The sequence below is a fragment of the Hemibagrus wyckioides genome, linkage group LG01 (assembly GCF_019097595.1).
Source record: "Hemibagrus wyckioides isolate EC202008001 linkage group LG01, SWU_Hwy_1.0, whole genome shotgun sequence".
NCBI classification, from domain to species: Eukaryota; Metazoa; Chordata; class Actinopteri; order Siluriformes; family Bagridae; genus Hemibagrus; species Hemibagrus wyckioides.
This window is the reverse complement of record NC_080710.1, coordinates 6144475-6161247: the sequence shown is the minus strand read 5'-3', so window position 1 is coordinate 6161247 and position 16773 is coordinate 6144475. Positions and strand designations below refer to the sequence as shown.

At 39.7% G+C, this 16773-nt stretch overlaps 1 protein-coding gene across 2 annotated transcripts in view; it reads right to left on the bottom strand.

The window, feature by feature from the left end:
- Window positions 1-16773, bottom strand: part of dnah5 (dynein, axonemal, heavy chain 5) — an 86172-nt gene that overhangs the window by 26389 nt on the left and 43010 nt on the right. For both annotated transcript variants that reach the window (XM_058402298.1, XM_058402308.1), the window contains 17 exons: window positions 16548-16701; window positions 16313-16459; window positions 15385-15626; window positions 15096-15266; window positions 13590-13794; window positions 11744-11886; window positions 11481-11615; window positions 11262-11384; window positions 10835-11048; window positions 8783-9006; window positions 7760-7958; window positions 7442-7614; window positions 6892-7022; window positions 5595-5748; window positions 3581-3848; window positions 2031-2262; window positions 1234-1348 (listed from right to left, as the gene is read on the bottom strand). In XM_058402298.1, coding sequence (XP_058258281.1) covers window positions 1234-1348; window positions 2031-2262; window positions 3581-3848; window positions 5595-5748; window positions 6892-7022; window positions 7442-7614; window positions 7760-7958; window positions 8783-9006; window positions 10835-11048; window positions 11262-11384; window positions 11481-11615; window positions 11744-11886; window positions 13590-13794; window positions 15096-15266; window positions 15385-15626; window positions 16313-16459; window positions 16548-16701 — 3030 coding nt within the window. The remainder of the gene's footprint in view (window positions 1-1233; window positions 1349-2030; window positions 2263-3580; window positions 3849-5594; window positions 5749-6891; window positions 7023-7441; window positions 7615-7759; window positions 7959-8782; window positions 9007-10834; window positions 11049-11261; window positions 11385-11480; window positions 11616-11743; window positions 11887-13589; window positions 13795-15095; window positions 15267-15384; window positions 15627-16312; window positions 16460-16547; window positions 16702-16773) is intronic.

The window sequence follows — 16773 nt, the reverse complement described above, 5'->3', positions numbered from 1 at the left end:
CTATTAGCTGCAAGGTTAAAGTTGTGTCCTTGTAACTTGCGAGATTAAATTTGAGGAGTGACAAATAGTAGGTCCCTTGATTAAATGCCCTTAACCGTGTGCTTGGTTTAGAGTTTCCTTATAATGTACTCTTTATAAATGCATGCACCAATGAATAAATAAATCCATTTTTACATTACAAGATGTATAGTACGTTTATTTTTTATGGCAGCAGTTCTGAGACCTTGGCACCGAGCCAACAGTGCGCTTTAAATGTAAAATAATCCATCATCTAAAGTTTATTTGTAGGACTTACAGGAAAGTCCATTTCAGTGATTATTAAGGTATTTGGGTTTAGCACATTTCTCGCAGTGTACATTATTACATTCACCTTGGCTCTGGACCACAGAAATAAAATCTCCATGATGAAAGAGGGAGTAGAGAAAACACTACAGCGAAGCTTTTTCCATCAGTGAAATTACAAATATGGAAAATATTCACATTTGGCACATGCTTTTATCCAAAGCATCAAAGTGAGGCGGAATGTAATTCAAGGACATAAGACACAGTCACAAGACCTCTATAAACATAGTATTAATATCTGGCTGTTATTTTCATTTGAAAAAGAGATTAAACATTTTCCTTTTGGTTACTGTGTTCAGGTGAATCATGGCAGGTGAACCCCATGAAATTGTGAACCTTCTAAAAAATTAAAAAAATTAAGCAGAACTCAGAAATAAACAGCTAATTATGAAGTAGCACATCTTCACATTTTGCCTTGCCATTTTGCCCATAACAACACAAAACTCAGTAAGAAAAAAAGTATAGTCTTTGATATGGTAACGTTTTTTGTAAAATGACCTTTACTTAACATTTCCTAAGCATTCATCAGTAACAAGTGTTTTAGTCCTCAAATATACGGTAGTTTGCATAATAAAAGTTAGCCAGCTCTTAGAGTCAAAAGCTTACTGCAATAGAGAGAGCATTTGCTAAGCAACTCCTTAGTTGGGTAACAGCATAAGTTTAAAATTTGGCCTGAAATTTGCTACTAAAGTGTGCTGATGTAGAAGAAAAGCTTTTGATAACTGTGTCTCAAAACTCGTTTCTGCCCTAAAATTCCTTAGTTTGTTTTTTGTGTTCTTTTTCTATCCTGAATGAAAAAATAAATGAATGAATGTAGGTTTCTTAAAGGTTCTTGGTTGACTGTTTCTATAGAACAGACTGATATAGCTTCAGTAACATAAACATTCCTACCATGTCAGCCTTTTGATTAGCAATCTGCAGCTCCTTCTCCTTCACCTCCAGCTCTTTGCTGAGAGCAGCGACTGACTCAGAGGCTTCTTTCAGTTTCTGAAGGCCAGTGTTCATCCTGAGAAGAATTCATTACACCCTTTTAGGAATGTCTAACTATTTGTTCCACAAAACATTTTATGTCTCATAAAGGAAAATTGTGTCCTCGAGGGTTTTTACTATAAGTTTTATATAGAACCCACTGCAGTGGTAAAATACCTTTTTAGATTTCAACATAAAACCTTGTGTTCCCCCCAGAGTTCAACCCAAAGAACAATTACAGTTTCTAGATTTAAGCTGAAAGATGGAAATCAAGTATAAATCATTTACATACAGAAGTCCCCTATCAAAATGTTTTATTAAACAATAATTGTAATTCAAGAATACTTCGAAATAAATCTGAATATCCTGCACTACACACCTTTCATTTGACTCAAAGAATTTAAAAAAATTTGCTCTGGCTACAGCACTGAGTTTTTTAATAGTGTAGAACTAATTCGACTTACTAGCTTAACAGTTCTCCAAATAATGTTTCATAATCAGTCTAATCAACAAGCTAGTGCCATTAATTTTGTATCTATCTATCCTAGCCTTCGGTTGTTATATTTATAGAATGTTATCAGGTGTCTAGGACTCTACCTTTTACAGTTTATATGTAAAAACACTTCTTGACTAGGACATTTGTGCTCTAACATTTGATAAATGAACACTAGTACATAGTACCCATACTAGTAAGGGTAATAATCTTGCAGTGACTATACCGGTTAGCAAGGGTCTGAACTTCTGAATGCTTCTCTTTGTAGATGCCCTTGTAGCCCTGAATGAAGGAGAGGTACGACTTTGGCGTGACGTGTGTCGAGCGCCGATATCGCTGGAAATATTCCACACACTTTTCAGCTACACCATCTTGGAAGGAACCCATGCACTGCACCACTTCTTGTTTCACCTCTGGCGAGCAGTCGATATCGTACGTGGATAGAAAGTGCTCAGAGACTGGGAAAAGATACAAAACCTGTAGTCAAAGTACAATTATTTTTATTATTTTATTTAACATTGGCATCTTGCAGGATGACTCCTGAGATAGGCACAGGCTCACCGTGACCCGAGTATAGATCGGATAAGCGGTACAGACAATGAAATGAAATGAAAATCTTGCAGGATAGGTTACTGTACTAGCTTTAATTAAAACTACAGTCGATGACACAGTCAGTACTTTGCCAGAATGTACCTGAAACTTTGTACATACTTCATTAAAACTGACTCCAAATGTACATAATCTGTACTGATGCTGCCAAGGAAAGCACATTCCTTCTTTCTTTTTCCTTCAAGCAGACACTAGTGTCATTTGGGGTTACATTCTTCAGAGTAGGAAGAGAGTCTCGAACGATTTTTAGAACTCAAAGAAAGAACATTTTAAACTAAAACACAAAAAACAAAATATAGGTAACAAAAGCCCTATTTATACAACAATCAGCCCAATCTAAAAGTAACACCCCTTAGGCCTACTGCCATGCCGATCTGCATAACTGTCAATAAATTGAGACATGACCAGTTGCACAAGATTCTCCTACCTGCCCACTTCACAGTAGGGACTGGGAATAAATGAAAAAAGCATTTGCTGATAATACAGAGTAAATTAAGGGAAGCTGAGGAGTATACAGTAGATCAAACTAGTGATTGCTTACCCCCAAATACCCTTTTAAAATCTGCACTTGTCACGAAACTGTCTGAGTTGTTTAGGCTACTTCATTTCTCATTTTCACATTGAACCAGTTATGCAAATTCTCTCCCTGTAGCCCCCCACATGTCTATTCCCTATTCACTGTTTCTAGCTTATTCCTGTAGACACTGACAAAACTCCAAAGACCCCATCTTTCTCTAATACATCCTTGCAGGAGGATGTAGGGATGATTTTATCCCTACCCCTCTCCACTCCTCTTCCCCACTACAGGTATCATACCATCCTCATCCTCTACCTCTGGGCACCGTCACTAATCCATACCTGCCTGTATAAATATCCCTCCCACTCCAACAAGCCCAACCACATGCCATGCACCCTGGTCATATCTCTGTCCACATTCCATCACTATGTATCCCTTATGCCTTCGCAACCCATGTGTACATGCCCCATCTCATTCCACATTTAATTATGGTAAGTCCTATTTCCATGCTTGCGGTGTACCTCATTACAGATTTTACCTCCATCTCCACCCCATTTGTATCACTACCCCTTCCCATTCCAAACTGTATTTTCACATAAAATGTGTTAGATAAGCATATATATGCTTAATTAGTGTAACATTTAGCAAACCTGCAACAAGGGCATCCTTAGGCCAGCGGCTGAACCAGTCCATAGTGCATCCCGAGATGAGGGCAGGAAATTTTAAAGCTCTGTTGCGGAACTTTTCTCCCACTGGTGAAAAGCATAGCACTACATGTAGGTTCTGCCTTACGCGGCTCATAAAGAAGTCACGCAGACTCTCATTGGTGGGAGGTCGCCGAGGAAACTCCCTTTTCATGACTGGCACAAGGTCACTGAGGATCTCATCCATCTCATCACGTGCAAAAAGGTTGGATACCTGCAGAGAACACCATTTTTCCCTGGGTCATTTTACTGAATAAATCATGTACATAGTGGAATTATATGCATGACTTATGTGCATGTCAGTATCAGTAAACAATGTAAAGGAAGCATGGGGTTTGTGCCTCTCAGTCCCAGTAAAGGAAGTACAGTAAAGGAGTCAAGGACTCTGTGCCTGCCAGTCCTAGTGGAAGAAGTAAAGGAATGGTGGGGATGGTTAATCTCTGTCCCAGTAAAGAAAGTGAAGGGGCATTGAGATTGTGCCTGTTACTCTCAGTGAACTAAATGAAATAGCCATGTTGTCTGTGTCTAGCATTCACAGTAAAACAAGTGAAGGTATCTGTGCCTGTCAGCTATAGTAAGGGAAGTTAAGAAGGCATGGGGTCTGCCTGCCAGTCCCAGCAAAGGAAATAAAGAAGGGATCTGGGTCTGTGCCTTTCAGTCCCGGGTAGTGGAAGTGAAAGAGGTGTGAGGTCGGTATCTGTAACTCCCAGTAATGGAAATGAAGAATTCATGGGCTCTGTGATTGTCAGTCCTAGTCAAGGAAGTAAAGGAGGTCTGTGCCTCCTAGTCCCATGAAAAGAAATGAAGGAGGTGTAGAGGTCATATGTGCATGTCAGTCTCAGTGAGGTAGTGAAGGATGCATGTTGTCTGTGTCTGGCATTCTCGTAAAGAAAGTAAAGCAGGCATGTGGTCTGTGCCTGTCATTTCCAGTAAAGAAAGAGAAGGAGACATGGGGACTGCTTGTCACTCCTGATAAAGGAAGTAAGGAAGGTCTCGGGTCTGTGACTATCATTTCCAGTAAGGAAAGTAAAAGAAGCATGGGGATGCCTGTCAGTCCCTGTAAAGGAAGTAAAGGAGGGCTGGGGTCTGTGCCTGTCAGTCCCAGTATATGACAGAGCGGTGACTCCTATGTCTATCAATCCCAGTAGATGTGTCAAGGAGTAGGACCTCAGCACTTTTTACTCAGTGAAGTAGGAATGGTCACTATTAATTTTACTAAAGGAATGATGGTCTCTTGTTAAAAAGCAGTGACACTAGTACCTACCTAGTCTCTGCAAAGGCACCAAGACCCCTGGTTCTGCATGTCCCAGTAAAAGAAGCCATGAACTGTTAATCTTAGTAAAAGTGGTGCAGCCTCTGGGCTGCTCCATCCCAGTAAAAGTACAAAATTAAAAAAAAAATAAAACTGGTTGATTTGAATAATGCTTGTAACACTTGACTAAAATATAAACAAGCTCACATATCATATTAGTGTTTGATAAATGAAATAAAAACAGCATGACTTTTGCCCAACGCTGAACGTTACAAGTTAAAACGCTGCATGATCAATAGATGCTAGCGTAGTTCATTAATATTCCTCAGCAGGAGCAGTGCTATCAAAGGCGGCTCTCCCTCTTCAAGTGTTTAATTGCCTGATAAACGATAATGGCTTCAAGGAAAGCAGCTGATGCAGCCAGGGTTGCAAGGCGATAAACAGATCACTCCCTGGAGGCTTCAACCCACAACTTAACACTTCTTTGCTTTGTGTTCCTTGTTCAACATTAAAACCTAAATTCTGCCTATGTCTTTTTCTCTGTGTCATAAGTATACATGTGTGTCTGTGTATAAATGTGTGTGAGTGAGGTGTGGTATGAGAATTAACTGTTTAAGAACATGGTCCAGACCTATCACCTCATGTGTGTGTATGTGTGTGTGTGTGTGTGAGAGAGACAGAGAGAGAGAGAAAGAGAGAGAGAGAGACCTCTCCAGATGAGAGCACATTGTTCATGTACTCGAGGAAAGCTTCGTCTTTAATCTCATTGTCGGTGAAGATAAACGTAACACCTCGTCCCTGCTGCCCTGCCGTCCTATAGAGTGCCTTTAGATCCTCCATCAGGTTCGAAGTGTTATACGATCTGCAAAAAGAAGTGATATACATTTTTACATTAATTATGTAGACATATTTCATATTTCATTCACCCATTCATTTTCTGTACTGCAGGGTCACAGGGAGTCTTTTCCAAGGGGCACAAGACGGGGGATATCCCGAAGGGTGTTTTATTAATCCACTGTAGGGCACAAACGTATCCACACAATACAGACAATTCAAAGATTCCATTCAGCCTACAACACATGTCTTAAAACTGGGAAGGAAACCAGAGTACCCAGAGAAAACCACAGAGTACCCGGAGGAAAACACAGATAGAACATGCAAACTCCATACACCCAGGGTGGTGGAGGTAGGAATTAAGCCCCCAATCCTTAATGTGCTAACCACTAAACAACCACACACCCCTTATCCATTCATTAACCCATCTAACCAGAGGCTGTGGATTTCTTTTCAATATTTAAAGCATTACTCTGTAGTGAATGTAAGATTATAAACACTAGGTTTCTACTAATTTGACATCTGCTATCCAAGTATTTCTTTTCTTTTCTTCATCCCTGTGTATTTTATGAATCTTTTCACAAGCATGTGTGAACACCCTTGTGTGTGTGTGTGTGTGTTTTGGAACATGATGTGATGAGACATCGTGATTGCTGAGAATCATGAGCAGTCTGTGTCGTGAAGGGAACAAGCTGAAAGCCATCTGTTTTCTCCCAAGAGACACAAACACACACACACACACACTCTGACAGACACATTTCTTTATCACACTCATACTTCAACAGGCATATTGGCCACATTCCTAATTAACAAAAAGAAGCACTTTGTGAACATGACTGAAATTTGCATGCAGCTCTTTTACCTCATCAGGTGTGAAACATAATACACATTTTTACTCTGTGGATTAAAAAAATATGAAATTTATATCTAAATATTCTGTACACTGAATAAAATGCTGTTTATTGTCTAAATTCATTTACATTTAAATGTATGATTTATTCATTATTATACTGTGTTTATCCATTGTTTCGGTGTATTTAGACTTCCTGTCTTTTTTTTTTTTTTCCATTTTTTCATGCAACATGCAGCAGATATTTTTAAGCCCTAAATCATTTAAATGGTCTATGGAAACAAGATTAATAATAGAGCAGGTGTGTGACGGCCGCCTCACCGAGTCAGTGTGATCTGAAAAGTTTTGTAGCCAGCGATGAAAGATGCCAGTCTCGTCAGACTCTGTTTGCCTGAGCCGCCCACTCCGACTAGGAGTGCATTCCCACGGGGGGTGCGGATTATCCGCGACACCTGAGAGAGAGAGAGAGAGAGAGAGAGAGAGAGAGAAAAATGAGGAGAGGGATTTCAATTCAAGTCATAACCAACAATGTGGGACAGTTGCTTGTTGGCATACTAAAATTTGGGCTGCAGCACTTTTTTGCATTCAAGCTGAGCTAAAGTTCCCAAGATAACTTACAGGTTGCATTTAAATAACTTATAAGCAAAGAATTTAACAGTGGGGGTTGGTAGGTTGGCTGGGGTGCGTGGTTGGGGTGGGGTTGTTTATGCTGATGGAGAAAAATTAGCAACAACCAGGTGTCATAGATTATGTGAAAAGGCAGTATGGATTAACTGTTACTATAGAAACAATACAATGTTAGAACAAGCACAGTCATACTGTTTTTGAGTTATTTAAACACGATTTACAAGATCATGATGCTTCTGTATACCTTGACCAGGTGGACCATGGCATCAGTGAAGAACACCAGGTCCATGCCAGCTCCTCGGATGCTCTCATTGTATAATTCCAGGAACATGTTCAGTCTCTCAGACAAGCCACTAAAGGAAACGATGGGCTCGTACACTTTAGGCATGTCGAAGCTGGTTTCCTCTGGTTCCTCCCCTGCTCAGACACCAACCATCATATATGAAAGCGTCTACATTACAGGGTCTTAAGAATAGATAGAAATGTAAGATCTTCACTAGATTATGGAATGCATTTGCTTCCAACAAAATGAATATAGTTTTGTGTCTGGTTCTGATGGTACCTGTAGCCTCTGGTGCATCCCGCAGAAAGTCTACGAAGTAGGCATCCTCTCCAACTTCCACAGATGCTCGTGCTTCAACACCCAGCTCTTGCTGTGTCAGGTCAGCCAGTGTCCGATCAAACCAGGCCACATCGTCGGGGCTTGTGAAGCGGTCAGCAATTACGCGTTTACACTCATGCTTCCATAGATGCAGGAGGACCTTCAGGATGGATAGTAAATGAGTGGTCAATGATAAAAGCTAAAACTGGTTGATAATGCTTTATGATAATGTGTCTTATATCCAGTGGTGGCCAATGATACATGGCTTTTCCCAAAGTTTCTCATTAGCTCTATTTTAGGGAGTTGTTCTTGCCACTGGTCACTGACTTGCTCAAGGAGACCTAAAGCAGTGATGATTGTAGAGCCAATTTTTCTTTCTCATTCCATCTTATCTTATTTCTAGTGTCAGCCAGGTAATGACTGTTCCCCCCTGCTTAGACGTGGCTTGTGAAAAGCTTTCTTATTAGTTCTGTCTTAGGGAGTTGCCTATGCCACTGGCCCTAGGCATGCTCACAGGGACTTATGGACTGATAATTGGAGAGCTGATTTTTTTTTTTTTTAACAGAAATTACATTCTGTCTAATTCTATCCAACCCCATTTTATCTGATCAAATGTGATGCTGTCCTATGGTACACTATACCATTCGATCCTATATCATCCTATCCTGGTCTGCTATAGTTCTTATTCCATAAGTGCTACAAAAATGCCATCCCACTTTGCTGCTTTAATCTGGGGGATCTGGCCTTTTTACATTTTCTGTTGAAAGCCAGAATCCATACTTCTTCAAGCCATCAAAACAGGTAACTAGATTTAACCAAAACTAATTATTATTTTTTAAACCAGAGGAATACTCTAAAAAAACATTTACTAAAAAGAAAATAGGGGGAAAATTATTCATAATGTATCATGGCTTATCACTGTGTAAACATGTGTTTTAAACATAGCTTTAGTTTGTAATAACAACTCTTGGTATCAGACGTTACATTAGGTGAATGGACCACGTCGGCCGTGACATTCAGCATGCCCTGCCAGATGCGGGAAAGGTCACGTAGGTTGAAGATGTAATGGAAGTTGGCCGGCGTGGGCAGCATTTTCAGCTTGGTGGTCTGCCAGAGTCGGCGGGTCAGAGGTACGAGTTGGTCGACGGTGGTCCTCACAGCCTCGGAAAAACCACGAGGAGAGCAGAAGTGACCTGTACCGATCACTCCTGTTTAAAAGAGAAACAGAGAGTGTGAAATAAACGTGACAGAAGATTGTACATGCGAAACTTAAGGGTTTTTACTGATACTAAGGTTTTAGTAGTTAATTTAGTAGCTTTCATTCCTTATTCACTCACTTAATGAGGGTGGCTTTGTCAAAGACAAAGATAAATTTGCACAAAAATAGGTTTTATCAATGTATATTTAAACAAACATTCAGACTGTTCCATAGTTCCTGATCACTGTTCCCCTTAACACTACTTTACCTTACTTTGTATATATATCTCTCAGGTTTGTTTTGATGTTAGTGTGTACAGCTTAGTAAAGAATCTGTAAATACCTCCTACTAAGACATGTTTTTCAAAATAATTATATTTCCTTGTGAAACCGTGAAAACAATTTTGAATACTTTCCAACAGTCTGTCTATATTTTGACCTCCTATGGACTTTAACACTGATTCCTGGAATTGTCCCTGAAATTATCCCTGAAATGATTACATTCTTACATAATTAAGTTGTTCATAGTCCCCAGGAACCTCCAGGATTTTGCTGTAATTGACAATTTCCTACTTTTAATTGCTATAAATATGGGCTTGCATATATTTAAAATACCTGTGTAATCAACCACCATAGGGGAGAAACAAAAATAAGACTTAGTACAATTGAGGCAGATGTTGTTTACCTATAAAAAGGAGGAAATCAATATAAAGGAAAATACAGAAAGTTGAAATACCATTAAGCACAACTTTGAAATCAACACAGAATGGCTCAATATATAAAGGAGCTTTCATATGTTCTGCATTAGCAGTGATGCAAGATTGGAAGCTCCTCATCCATAATAGCATGTTGTTTTGTCTGCTGTTCTCTTCAACCTTTCTGTAACACCAGTGTCTAAGTGCTGTGCCTTGATTACATAATACTTTGTTTGGTTGTAGAAAAAAAAGAAAGAAAGTTGAATATCTACTGTGACACTGTCTGATATAGTTCTGATTTTATTTTGCAAAGTGGTGAAAGCATTCATAAATCATTGAATGAGACATGAAGCAACCAGAATAGATCTGTGGAAAGGTGGAGGGTGAAGGCCTGTGGCTAAAAAACAATTTCGAAAAGATAATAAGATGAAGCCTTTCAATATAATGATCTGAGTTCAAGACCAGGAGAATAAACATGCAGAACAGTGAGCACCAATCGATATGTAATTATGGCACTGTGTGCTGTGTGACTTTGCAGCAACAAGGACAAGATATGAAACCTTTATTAAATTCTGAGACACCGAGTTGTTCAATAAGTTTTTATAGAAATCTTGAACAAATTTCATTTAATTAGATGTATAAAATGATAACACTATGTCATTTTAATCATTGCATCACCTCAGCCGCTTCACTTGTGGCCCTTTTATATTAGTTATTAACTGTCATTTCCAACCCATTATCACCCTCACCTGTCTCTTGATTTGGCCTTATTGGGGACAATAAAATATCATCCAGTATAAATTACACTCTCGGTAAAGCTTTGCCAAGGTGTAGTTAAATTTCAGGCTGCTGTTGAGCATCCTAAGGCTCCCTGCTCTTATATTACTACATTACATAGTAGTAAATTAGGCAAGATGAACATTGTGTTACTGTGTTACAGCCCAAAACCATACATTTTTAGTATATTTTACAACATCTACACAATAGCTACGATTTAAATGAAATTTTAGATGATTCTCGGCTGTGTTAAACAAACGGTGCTTTATTTTCTCATATCCCTGGTGGTAGCCATCCTATCTCAAAATCCTGCTCCTCATATCTATTATTTCTCTGCACAGCAGAATGAAAGCTTGTGTATACTGACCAAATATCTTGTCGATAGAGGCGTTAGAGGGTAAAGTACAGTTAAAGATGGAGAACTGCCTTTTGAGCCTCTGGGGAATGTCATTGCGTCCTCCACCCGGGTGAATCATAGCCGCCAGGAATTGGATGTCCACCACGTTTGTAAACTCGCCAGGTTTCTCCAGGTTATAAAAGCCCCTCTGCTCCATCATCTGGCGTACAATCTCATTGGTGACCTTTATATAAGGAGAAAGTGTATGGTATAAACTTATAAAAACTCTACCTAGGCTGGAAAGAACCTAGGCAGTAGAAATTTGTAGATATTTTCATCTGTTCATTCCAGAAGAAGAATTAACAACCTTGACTGATGTGTGATGAAATACTTAAATCAGACTTCAGAATAAGATAAAGAATTAATAAATGTTTTCAATGTTTATACCACAGCATACCTGGTCTCCCCATTCGTTGATGACAGGCATGTTGATATCATCGATGAAGATGGACATCTTCTTGCCTGCTGGAGGGCCATACGTGGTGCCCATCCTCTTGTCAAGGTAGCTTTCCACAGAGCGCTGGAAACCAATAAACAACCAATTAAAATCATGTAGAAATCCAATCAAAATTCCATCCCAACACCTTTTTCCAAAGAGTACTCAATATGCAAGAACCTGGAACATTAGCGGCGTGGTAGCTGAAGAAAAGTTAAGGTTCTTAGTGATGTGTGATTCCGGGTCATATTTGGACAAGAATCCCTTAATTATAACCGTCTTAGCAGTACCCTGCTCTCCGATCAAGAGCACAGCCTGGAAGACATGAAGGGTGTGGGGGAAAAAACGATTTAGTTTAGATATTATAGAAATTTGAATGTTGATGTAAATTGAAAAAAACTTCCTAACTGGAGATTCTTTATGGTTGGAGAAGCTTCTCTCACCTTCCCCTGTTTGCTGATGGTCTGAATAAGGAAGTCTGTGCGCACGTTATCCACGTTGGGCACCAGGATGGAGCCATAATCTGGTGTCGAGTCTGGTGGATAGATGTATTCTTCTACACTAGAGTTCCAGTGAACCCACTGACCTAAAAAATCAAGCCAGTGGAATAAAGCTTTGACCTTGCATCATGAGCTAAAACTGATAGACCTGTGGAACACTACCATTTCATTAAAATACTGTGATATTGTAGAGACACTGACATGATGGGGATACTGGAATGACTAAATGCAGGTACTAGTATGCCAGAATAACGTACTATAAAGAATGTAGAAAAAGGTAGAGGAAGAGTATAGTAAACCTTTGGTATAGGAGAATTGTTAAGATGTAAAATATAATATGAAAATTATTATGATAGATGGAGACATAGGGGCAGTGGTGGCTCAACGGTTACAGCTCTGGGTAACTGATCAGAAGGCTGAAAAGGTTCAAGCCCCAGAACCACCAAGCTGCCACTGTTGAGCCCTTGAGCAAGGCCCATAACCCGCTCTGCTCCAGTGGCACTGTATCAAGGCTGACCCTGTGCTTTGACCCCAGCTCCCTAACAAGCTAAAAAAAAAAAAAAGAATTCCACTGTGCTGTAATGTATACAAATAAAGACTTGTTCTTCATTTATATAATAAAATAAAGTGATATATTAGAGATAGAACTCTAATTTTAATTAGAACTCTAGAGATAGGAACAGAAAAACATGGATCAAAGCTTACTGCCAGACAAGCCTGATATCTCTGACCAGAATGAAACATTAGTAGATGAAAGAAAGACAGCACTACAAGAGTAGAGTAGAGACATTGGACTTCTGATTGGAAGGTTGTGAGTTTGATTCCCAGGTCCACCAAGCTGCCACTGCTGGGCCCCTGAGCAAGGCCCTTAACCCTCAATTGCATAAAAAAAATGGTTTAAAAAATTAGATAAATTGTAAGTCACTCTGAATAAGAGTGTCTGCCAAAATGCTGTAAATGTAGGATCCATCACAGGATCCATACCATAGTTATAAAGAGTGCTTATTTGAGTTACTGTAGCCTATTGGTTTGTCTAATCTCATCTGACCTCTCTTAGTGGGAGAACACAAATTCAACAGTTTTTGAAATACTCCAGTTTATTTGGCACTATGATAACATCCGTGCCACAACCACCAAAGTCAAATTCTGATGTTTGGTGCATTGTTATGATTTTACCTACATGCTACACGATTGGCCGATTAGATGAATAAGCAGGTATACATTCTTCTATAAAAATGTCCGATAAGTGTTTATGTAATTTGCATTCTGTTAGGCATTATGTGTGGAATAAAGCACATCAATAAAACACACTTCCTGCTGTATTTCTTATTTATGTTCACACTGATGAAATTATACCCCATGCAGGATTTGGGTGAAAAACAAGGCAGAAAATCTTGAATCTAGAGCAAAAGACAAAAACAGGGACTTTAAAAGGCATGTGATGTTTTATAAGACTGTTAGGGTCTTGAGGTAATCAGCCAAGCATAAAATAGACAAAGGGAGAGGGAGAGATGAAGGAAATAAAAACGAGCAAGAAAGAGCTGTTAAGGATGAAAATCAGAAAATCAGTGTGTGAAATGTGTGTGTGTAATCCATGCCATGTGAGACAATTGTGCAGATCGCTGAAGGATGCAGAGTCGATTTATGCTGCCAGACAATTTATAGTCAGCGTGTGAAATAAAAAGAGACTGAACACGAGAGAGGCAGACAAAATGGAATGAACAGAAAGAAGAGAAAGAGTGTGTGTGTGTGTGTGCACGTGTAATCGTGTTTATTTTAAGCCACGGACCGTCGGATGTGACATGGTAGTCGAACATGGTGTCCTCGCCGCGGGAAGACACGTCCGGCAGGTCCAGGCGGATGCTGTCATGGCGACGCAGCCAGCTCTCCATCTTCCTCCGATCGTCCAGCTCGAGGAGAGCACCAACGCTCCACATGAGGGCAAAGACATATAGACGCTCCATGTGCTCACGCGTAACCTCGCCGCCCTGCTCCTACACACACACAATCAGAATCATCGAATAGAAAGAGCCTAATGTCACTGAGACTTTACTCACAATTTTAAAAAATGCTCCACTTAAAGACGCTGAAACTTAAATCTTACCAAGCAACGGGTATACATGAACTGACATCAGTGTTTTTTTGTCAGATTTGTATGGCATATGCTCCATATAATCTAAATCTAATAATGAACAGGATTTATTTATTTATTTATTTATTTTTTTCATGAGATGCTGTGAGGAAACATCTGAAACTGACTAGTTTCACAACATTAAATGTAGCTATAAATGGATAAAAAAAAAACATGATGTGCTGTTGTTTAATCATTGAAAAACTGGTAGCTGTATTATTTGATTTATTTACACTTCTATATTGTATTTACAGTATTGTACATAGTATTTTGTATATAGGTAGTGGCTTGTGAATTACATGGTATAAGAGTAATTAAAAGTAATCCTTTTTGTGTTAGTAACACTAGGACATTTATTTTCATCGTGTTTCTAAGTAAAGACACAAAAGAAAACATTATAATATCATGTAAATTAATATTATGTCACATACTGAATAACTAATATATAAATAACTAACACACTAATATAAACTAATTACTTAGTAAATTGTTGAAGTTTTAAAACCCAGTTCATAATTCCTCAAGCTTCCACATCTTCGGAAATCCTGATTATTCTCTATTTTCATTTGGCGTTAACGCTGACGCAAATGCACCATGGCATTATATGAAAGCCTAGGAGGTGCAACCGGAGGTGACAGACTCAATTCTGCCGAGCTGCAGGATATAATAGACCTTCCACTCATTCCCATTAGAGACCGAGGGGAGCAAATTTGTGATTTGTACCTCAGACAGGAAACGCTTTTTGAAGGACAATACAAAAGACAACGTGTGGCATTTTCATGCGAGACTATATTCCTGACGAAAAAGGATACTGACAAAAAAAAACAAAAAAAACAGAGATGCTCGGAAAATGAAAGTGAGGCTTTCAAACAGTGATGTGAAAGATGATGCTATGTAAGCAGTTTTGTTGTAAATTATATCCCAATAAATTTTTTTTTGTGTGTATTATGGGTATTTGTAGAGAACACCAGTATGAGTTGAAGAATAAATAGAAAAGTTTGCAACCTCCCTTTTTCGGATTCTCAGAGTGAAACGTGTGCAGAAAATCTGAACAGACTTTAAAGAGTAGCAATTTTGGGCAGTATCAGTCATTAACACTAAATTGCAAGTGTGTCTGTGGAGGGGGGTGAAAACTTTTGCATGTATCTGTCTATGTTTGAGCACCTGAAGCAGGCCTTGTAGCACGTTGATGCACTGCATGATGATGAAGGCCTCCAGCATGTCCATCTTATAGTCCAGACTTTGCACACTGAAGCGATAGAGCTCAGGGAAAGATCCGGAAAATAGCTCACGTAGAACCTCAGCTTCCTGCGGCGAACGCTTCCTCAGCCAGCCCTGCGTATAAGAATCATTTCGAGATGTCAGTAATTTTTTGTCATAGTATATGCTGTATTTTTACTCAGGAATTGTTTTTATTTATATATTGATGTGGTATGCAGCATGTGGTCCTCACCTCGAGAATGGGGCTCCAGCCAAGCACAGAGGAGCTCATGAACACCATGCCGTTGCGTGATACGGTGGCAGGTGAAGCATTGTCGATGTTGTGTGGCTCGAAAACGATCTTGCAGTTGGGCGCCATGGGGATTCGGTCACCATTAGCTAGTGTCAGCGTGCGGTTGTCGTCAAGCACCGAATTCAGGTTCTCGATCCAAATGGCATCGACAGGGCCATCCAGCACAATCCAGATGTGCTCACCTGAGACAAAAAGGGAATCAAATGAACATGGAGGACATGGAGGGGTAAGACTGTGCTGAGACCAGGCTGGAGAAATTGAAAGGCATCCATGAGAAAGGACATAAAGACTAACAGAAAGGCAAAAGATCTGCGAAATGGGAGCATGAAAATAACAATACTGAATTTTCTATTCATGTGAAGTTTACAGCTGTTCTTTTGCCACTGATTCATACTGATAAACATAGCTTTTTGTCACGTTGTTGTTTTGGTTGTTTCTTCACTGTTGTTGCATCTGCTTTCTATTTATTTTCAGACACATGACTGCTCTAACAAGCTTGCATCCTCACTTATAAAGCTGCATAACACAGTTGCATATGTTTGATTATATTTTGCCCTCAGGCTGAACTCAGACTCGAGCTTCTGTCTGATTAAAGACGTGATCTGATCATAGGAGAAGCGCAGGCTGTCTGTGCGGCTTCTTCACTGATTTCTAATTCTGTCTGAAGCTCCGGAGATCGTTTTTTTTCAGACTTGGTATGGTGGATGGTATCCCATCATGCAGTTCATTTTTGCTGAATCTTTATTGGCAAAGGAATCAGGGATCATAGGACAAATATCGATGCATGACAAATATTAATGACATCTTTGCAGATACAATAGACACGTTCTGCAAAATTTAATGAAAGAAAGAAAAAAAGGAAAAGCACCTTTTTTGGCTTTCAGGGTCTTTCTCCAGAGGGTGGAGAAAATGCCGTCGGTCCAATCGTTAGTGGCGACGTCGAGTCGGCCGAACATCTGCGCAGCCGTAATGGCTTTGGGGTTCATCCTCATCTCTCTGTGAGGCTGACCGCAATCTGAAAACACACACATACACACAGTGTATGCCTAGAGTTGATGGGCTGCATGTAATTCTGTGTATCATATGTATGTGTTTTCTCTTACCTGTCATGGCCTTCATGAGTGTTTGGATGCACGTGGTTTTTCCTGCTCCACTTGGACCCAGTGCCATCATGCCATGACGCACAAGCTGCGTCTCAAACAGCTGGATGACCTTTAGCCTCCAGGGAGGGTGGTTAATTAGGCCGGCCTCTGTAACCTACACACACGTTTTTAAAAATTCAGTCATCTCACAGCTCTGAGGTTCGATCCTGAACCCTGTGTGGAATTG